At 39.8% G+C, this 7916-nt stretch overlaps 1 protein-coding gene and 1 long non-coding RNA gene across 2 annotated transcripts; one reads left to right on the top strand and one right to left on the bottom strand.

Annotated features, from left to right (window-relative positions):
* Positions 1–220: 220 nt before the first annotated feature.
* LOC149500927 (uncharacterized) lies at positions 221–606 on the top strand. Its single transcript, XR_016324606.1, has 2 exons — positions 221–361; positions 440–606. It is a non-coding gene; the product is annotated as an uncharacterized LOC149500927 (long non-coding RNA).
* Positions 607–1584: 978 nt separating this feature from the next.
* LOC114248196 (chymotrypsin-2-like) lies at positions 1585–6951 on the bottom strand. The gene is made up of 5 exons (XM_028181356.2): positions 6855–6951; positions 5194–5425; positions 3904–4138; positions 3390–3563; positions 1585–1809 (listed from the first exon to the last, which is right to left on the bottom strand). The coding sequence occupies exons 1-5, from the start codon at positions 6949–6951 to the stop codon at positions 1663–1665; spliced, it is 885 nt and encodes a 294-aa protein (XP_028037157.2). The 3' UTR covers positions 1585–1662.
* Positions 6952–7916: the final 965 nt, after the last annotated feature.

The raw sequence follows: 7916 nt of genomic DNA, 5'->3' as shown, positions 1-7916 counted from the left end.
AATAATTAATCACACCGATAATACGAAACCTTTGATTGTTGATCGGATTATATTAAGATAATCGTTGTTATCGAGTGCTTAGTGAAGTTATAAAAAATATATATTGTAAGTGTAATTTTGTTTGTCTTAAGCACTTGGCTCACTTGTCGACAATATTACAACAGCCAAAGCCGTTAAATTCCTCGCCTGATGCCGTAATCTGCACAGAAAATCGTGAAGAAATGAATGTAACTGTTACTGAAAAACTACTCCAGATCGATTTATCGAGTCCATGAGGCCACTGACCACTGGCCTAATTATTTCGACGACTAGGGTTGTCTGGAAGGAAGGAATACTAACAGCGGAGAATAGATTTACAAAAGTAATCGTTCCAAAAAATATGTCTAAAGCTAAATTTAATTAAATAAATGTATGCAACAAATAATGTTAATGTTAACAGATCACATTGATGGCTGTGATTGGCCAGCGGTGACGTGATATCGCACGAACCAATGAGATATTAGGGAACGCAACAGAGGCACCAATTGTCAAATTTTGAATTAATTACATGAAGAAAAAAGATGGACGCGCATAATTAAAAGCAATATAATTAGTATTTGAAGTAAACGCATTTATTCATTTTCCTGGCCACCTCAAGATACCTCTAAAAAGTGGACACAACAGTCAAACATCGCAAAGAATGCCTGCCATGACGGAAACTGTGATTGTACCGAAATAAAGGTTGCTCTAAATCATGACTCACAGTCTTTCCTGTAAAAGCATGTAGGCGCTAGGTACCTACTCTTTCAATTTTTTTAGTGCGGTTCCTTCATTTTTATCGGCCCTGATACATTAGATAACAACGACTGTCCCATTAAATAGACTACAATCCATGGGTGCTTCACGTCAAATACATAGAGAGTGATTGTATAGCCCGTACTAGCTCAAATGCCCTTGAGGTTCATTTTTTTTTGTTTCCTACCTAAGCTGGGAGGCTATATCAGCATAACCTTAACTAGTAGGTGAGCTCACGGGGCTCAAACCTGAGACGTTGCTAACATGAACCCTAGCAAGAGCCGTGCTTCGCAGAATCTACCACCGGATCGGAAACGCGACCCACTGAGAAGATCCGTCGAGAAACTCAGTGGGCTGTGTCTGAGGGTTAATTTCGTTCGAACGATGACCGGTGCTTGAGGTACCTAAAAGCACCGTTAGTGGATCGGGAGGATCCGAAATGACGTGTTTGGGGCGACGTCGACTGCTTTCCATTCTGTCCGCAGGATCGGGAATGTAGTTACCGGCGCGGCGGCCACGATGAGAGGGTTCTCGTGTCGGGCCGCTTTATCGAAGTGGTGATGTTCAAAGAAATAGCCGACGTATTTCTATTGAATGTGGCCACTATATCGGCGCTCACAACGTTTGGGCAGATTCGCAGATGAATACCAATTGTAGGTTAAAGTTTTTTCGGACGAGTAAAAGAATAGCTGTAAAAAATAGCATCGTGTAGTTAATTGAAACACGAAAATGTATTATAGAGTAAATAATGTCGTTAGGGCGTATTCCCCGCTCAGACTGATTAAAAAAAGAAACAGATTAAAAAAAACAGAATAAAAGACGTTAAACTTTATTGTTTTTTGTTTATTTTCAAAAAATCATGGTACTCTTGATTTAAGTATAGTTTAATTAGCTGATGTTTTGTTGCAGCCAGGACCGGAAGGCGCTGACTCTGACGAACATGTCAGGAGCTCCCACCGCGCAAGGGAAGCCCCACGACACGATGCCGACTTGGAGACCGTTGTCGGTCCGAGCCAATGCGCTGCCACTGTCACCCTGGAGTAATATATCATAGATTAGATTCACGATTATAACTAGTCAAAGCGCAGACTCGAATATAAATAAATAAATAACAGAAGAAGGACCTAATAGTATGTAAAAAGAAGATTTATTTATATCCTAAGTAAGTTTGCTGTTTGAATCAATACCATAGAAATCTAAATAGACAAGCCCATTTTGTTGTGGAAATGATTAAGTCTATCTTTTACCGGATGTTATAATAAATATATAAGTATAAGGTTGGGGGAAAAGTTTCTTCGTATTTTTTAAGAAAATTCACAACATTTTTACTATAGATTATTTACATTTAACTAAAGTATGTAGGTACCATTTTGTTTGATAGCTTTTTGACATCTTGTAGGTAGGGACATGATACCATTACTATAGAAATTTTGGGGCTTCTGATCAAAATACCGCGACAATTAGTTTTGGCAGTCCTCTCGTGATGTTAACCTGGCACTGCCTAAAGAATTCTGAAGAGACCGAAACAGGTGGAAATCTGAAGGTGCAAGGTCAGGATAATACGGCGGATGCATCAACATCTTCCAGCCAAGCTCTCTTAATTTTTGCTGAGTGGCTAAAGATGTGTGAGGTCTAGCGTTATCATGATGAAAAACGACACCCCTTCTATTCATTAATTCCGGACGCTTTCTCTCAACTTCTTGCTTTAATCTCATCAGTTGCTCGCAGTAGAGTTCAGAATCGATGGTCCTGCCTGGTGGTAACGGCTCATAATGAATAATGCCCTTCCAATCCCACCACACACCCAGCATCACCTTGTTGCGAGTTAACCCGGGCTTCGCCACAGCCTGTGGAGCCTGACCGGCCTTTGACCACAAACTTTTTCGCACTTTCTTGTCGTACGTGATCCACTTTTCATCACCAGTTATCATCTTCTTCAAAAATGGTTCGCTTTCACTACGTCGTAATAAAGAATCACAAATGAGTACACGGTTCATTAGGTTTCTTTCAGTGAGCTCGTGAGGCACCCAAATATCGAGCTTTTTTGGGTACTCAGTTTTTTTCAAATGCGCCAAAACTGTTTTGTGGTCAATTCCCAGTTCTTCAGCTACATCGTATCTACTGATATGCCGATATGGCTCCACTCTTTTAAAAATGGCATCCATTTTATCCGTAATAGGTCGACCAGAGCGACGTGATGACGATCTTTGACATCAAAATTTCCGGCTTGAAAACGCTTAAGCCAAATTTGTGCTACTCTCACAGACACTGCACTAGGTCTATAAACATCGCAAATTTGTTTCGTGGCTTGCGTTGCATTTTTACCTTTTTTGTAGTAAAATTTTAAAATGTATCGAATTTCTTCATTAGGTTCACTCATCTTGACAGTACGAAAAATAAATAAAAATCACACATTTTACAATTTGAATTTGGAATTATCTTCTTTAAAATATAAACTTTTAATGATACCATAACCAGCCAGATACAAATAGTATAGCCAAAGAGATTTTATTTCCCCAATGTTTCCCCAAAATTTATATGTGTTTATGAATATTGTAAAGAAAATTTGCAGGGGAGGCTAAAATCGACCGAGAAAGCGTTGTTTACATACTTACATTGCAAGTACCAGTTCCTTCTGCGTGGAATGTGCAGAGTTCGATGTGAGGTTCGACAGGAGGAGCCCTTACATTAAAGTCAATGGCCGCCTGGGCCACAGCCCTCACGCAAGACTGACCGTCAATGGTTCTCACATTGATCTCCAGAAGATTCATGGAGAGAGCACCGTTAGCCTGCAAAGAAGATCCAGTTGCTATAAAAACCTCAATTTTTTTGAAATGCATCACTTTTGGCCCAGCTGGAGAGAACTTTATAAGTAGTAAAGTGCAGATATTTGATTTTAATAAAAGTTAACTATCACCAGCCTGCTGTTTTCTGGAAATAATTGTTAATGTCTTAAGCTAGTTAAAATGTTTCTCATCCAAATATTACGATTGATGATATTTTCTACACATTTAGCACAGAAGCAAATCCTAGCTTGGGGTCATTGAATGGTGTACTTAATTTTGTTTTTATATTTAAGGATTACTTTTCGGCTTCTATACCGACCAATTCAAATACTACTAAACTCACCCCAACTCTTCCCCATCCAGCAACCCTGACAGGGACGCCTCCAGGTACGTAGTCAAAACTCAAAGAGATAGGCCTGACGCGGTTGTTGAAAACGATGTCCGAGGAAGTTATGAGAATACCCAAGTCATTCTTGATGGTGTTGGAGACGTAGTGAGGGTGGCTGATGTTTCTGGAGACAGTGTGGATAGCACCTCCAGAGATAAATTGGTTTGTACCGACTGTCAGACGAAGATTTCTGTGCAAAAGAAAAAACTAATAAATTTATGACATTAACCCTATAATAAAATCAGTTTTGAATATTTTTGCTATGGCAGGCAGATGACCAAGCGTCTCACCTGAGCTAAGCCACTACAGATAATGGACACCACACGTGAATACGAGCATCGTGTTTAGTAATGGGGCCTCACTTCTAACTGGGTTATAATAACGGTTAGTCTAATGCAGTTGGAAGTCAGAACACAAGATTGGTATTGGTGCAAAGATGGGACTAATACCCAAAATCTTCGGGTTCAAAAGTGACACAGGGGAGGTTAGGTTTTTAAAAACCTTCCATGTCGAACGGCATTAGGCTCAGTTTTTCTTCTTTATTATGAATGTTTATGTATATACGAGACTAGAAATCCACATTCCAAATAATAGTTGTAGGCTTAAGTACCGACATTAACGTAAGATATGAATTTTTCGTCATTTTTGCACTAAATTTAATAGCAAAGAATCTATGATTGCTACAAATGACCATAAACATTATGAATGTAGTTATCATACAGCAACAAAACCTTTGAGAGGTGCCTGATTCTTGCTGACGACGTTTTCAAGATAAGCTTAGATTTTTTTTATTTATTGCCCTTTTAGGCAGACGAGCATACGGCCCACCTGATGGTGAGTGGTTACCGTCGCCCATGGACTTCAGCAATGTCAGGGGCAGAACCAAGCTGCTGCCCACCGTTAAGTACTCTCCAACAATAATCAAGTTCCGAACAACAGTATTCGGACCGTGGGTCCGAGCTATTTCAACCGCTTGGTGGAAGACCTTGGTATTACCGTTAACCTCCAAATGCTTGACTTCCGTAGCGTTCATGAATGACTTCCACGATGAACGAATGGCATAGTTGAAATTATGGTAATTTTAAAGAATGTATTGGTGAGACTGGCTATGTGTGTTGTAGCACTTGAAGCCTGGGTAGGTACCACCGACTTACCTATTTCGGCCGTGTAGCAGTAATGTATTCCCCATTTGAAGGGGGGATATACTACGAGTATATGATAATATTATAGTATGAATAAGATTACGCAGAGAGATTTCCAAGTGTGAATACAGCGGCAATGCAGTGAGCAGCGGTGAGCACCGTGCGTGCGGTGAGCACTGAGCCTCCGCAGACAAAGTTCCTAACGAAGAAGCCATTAGTCATTGCTACCATGTGGGGGTGGCTACCCTGAGCTGCCTGGCTACCCCCCACAATACGAGCGTTCCGGTCCGCGTGCTCGTAGAAGATGGACATGTCATCTTCAGGCTTGGGGAGGGCTGGAATTTGAGAAAAACGTGTTCATCATTAAACATCATCTACAATTTTCCTTTGTAATTTTTCGGATTCCTAGAGACGTCGGCTAAGTTAAGATTACATTTGCAGTGTGTATACAAGCCTTTATATTATTTTTATTTAAACTTATTACGATTATAATAGGAAATACAATTTGTATGAGCTTTTATCACAATTTATACAAATATGTATGTCTAAAAACTGTTTTAAAATAAATTGAAAATTTCTAGATTAAGTGATGTGCTTCCGAAGTTCTATATTCTAGGTCACTTGGAAATCAAAAAGGTTCTACCTTCCATGTATATTAAATAGACTGTATGTCTGTTGTAATATGACATTTAAATATTCCATGTATATTTTTACTGGTGGTAGGACCTCTTGTGAGTCCGCACGGGTAGGTACCACCGCCCCGCCTATTTCTGCCGTGAAGCAGTAATGCGTTTCGGTTTGAAGGGTGGGGCAGCCGTTGTGACTATACTGAGACCTTAGAACTATATCTCAAGGTGTGTGGCGCATTTACGTTGTAAATGTCTATGGGCTCCAGTAACCACTTAACATCAGGTGGGCTGTGAGCTCCTCCACACAGCTAAGCAATAAAAAAAAAAAAAAAAACCCTTAAAATTAACGTGAATGAAGATTGTGGACAAAAAAAATGTTATTTCTTAATTAGACTCGAGAACTTTCCTCCAGTAAGAGTATTTACAATTGTATATTGTTTATAATTATATTTATTCACAAAACGCTGCTTTGTATTTTACAATTTCGCAGACAAGAAACATTTGACCACAACATCGTCAACAGACATAAGGGCTGCCAGTTCAGTCACTAACCACTAAGTTCCTTTATCCACCGGAGGCAAGGGATAATAGAGTTGCAGAAACCATTTCGAGATTTCTTTCATAACAAAGGTTTGCCAGTTTTTACGGCAACTGTGGAAATTAAATACCATTTACTTGCCAATATCCACTGACGAGAGTTTATTAAAGTTACAAAATCGGTAAAAGTCTGTTATTGATCAGAGAGCACGGGCTAAACTATAGTTATTAGTTCCCGAATCACATTTCCCTAACTCATCAGTAATAACAGCATTCCCTGCTTATTTACGTTCTACATCCCAATACATCTTGTCTCCCTGGTTTCACCCTAACTTTATTGGAAGTAAGATGGTATCACCCTCCAGTGGGTACTACCATCCCACCTAGTCCTGCCCAAATAATCTGTGTAGTACTGGTAGCTCTGTTACTACCAGACTTTCAAGTTATATCTCAAGGTGAGCGGTTGGAATAAGGTTAATGTGGTCTATGGGCTTCGGCAATAATCATCAACAGCAGTTAAACCAAAATATATCCGATGTGATAAAAGGCTTAATGAACTATCTTGTTCGTTGTGTTGACAAGAAATCAGAAATCTTACCCCAGGCAGCCGCAAAGAGCGCCACAAAAAGTATTCCGTATTTTACGTTCATTTCTCCCTTCGTCCGAATCAGACTATTCAATAACATTCTAAGCATTAGATATTTATAATTTGACAAATCATTTATCACACCGATAATATGAGGCCTTTGATTATTGATCTGATTGTATTAAGATAAATCGTTATTATCGAATACTTAGTGAAGCTATTAACAAAAAATAACAGTACATGTAATTTTGTTTGTCATATGTAACATAAGTATGTTACATAGAATGGGCCACTTGGCTCATTTGTAATGTATCGTAATTTTGTTTGTAATCGACAAACAAAATTACACCTCATGTTTTTTTAAATAACTTCACTCTCTCTCTCTCTCTCGCTCTCTCTCGATCCCGTTTTGTAGCTTGGTGGAGTGCGTCGCTGACAGGTACCCCCAGTTTCTCCGCTATTTGGTCCGACCATCGTTTGGGACCTCTACCCCTAAGCCTTTTTTCCTCTATTTTACCGGTCACCACAAGGCGTTCCGAATCGCTGGTATCCCTGCGTGCAACATGACCAAAATACTGCAATATTCTCTGTAGGCAGGTTGTGGATAGACGTTGATAACTTCACTATGTGTAAGTAAAGTGTAAACGTCATTCACTAAGTATAAGTAACTTCGCCAAGTGGCTCATTTGTCACATATTAGAGACTTATTTCTGTCTAACAGGAGTTTGATGTAACCATTACATTTCCTCTGGAAACAAATTAAGAAAATGCCTTCGCAATAAAATAAAAAGCCTATGTACTCAGTCAGCCACTTGATACCTTATTTCTAACAATATTGGTGGTAGTAGTATTAGTATATCTTCCGAACGGCAAAGTCGAGTCAGGCGGCGCCGGCGGCAGTTACCGATGGGTCACTGATGTTGAAATTGATCTCCTAACTCTCGCAGTCCAATAGTCGAAGGCATTTTTGCGGTAGACAGCGGCTTGGTTCTGCCCCTGGCATTGCTGAAGTCCATGGGCAACGGTAACCACTCACCATCAGGTGGGCCGTATGCTCGTCTGCCTACAAGGGCA

This window comes from Bombyx mandarina, chromosome 18 (genome assembly GCF_030267445.1).
Source record: "Bombyx mandarina strain Sakado chromosome 18, ASM3026744v2".
NCBI lineage: Eukaryota > Metazoa > Arthropoda > Insecta > Lepidoptera > Bombycidae > Bombyx > Bombyx mandarina.
The sequence above is the reverse complement of the archived record's forward strand: the minus strand, read 5'-3'. Positions and strand labels throughout refer to the sequence as shown.

What these genes read in the sequence shown, in the direction of transcription:
- LOC114248196 (XM_028181356.2), bottom strand. Translation starts at nt 6,951, where the DNA reads ATGCTTAGAATGTTATTGAATAGTCTGATTCGGACGAAGGGAGAAATG. An exon ending in ACACTTGGAAATCTCTCTGC is followed by an intron (nt 4,139 to 5,193) that starts GTAATCTTATTC and finishes TCTTTTGCACAG; the next exon opens with AAATCTTCGTCTGACAGTCG. An exon ending in AAGGAACTGGTACTTGCAAT is followed by an intron (nt 1,810 to 3,389) that starts GTAAGTATGTAA and finishes ATATTACTCCAG; the next exon opens with GGTGACAGTGGCAGCGCATT.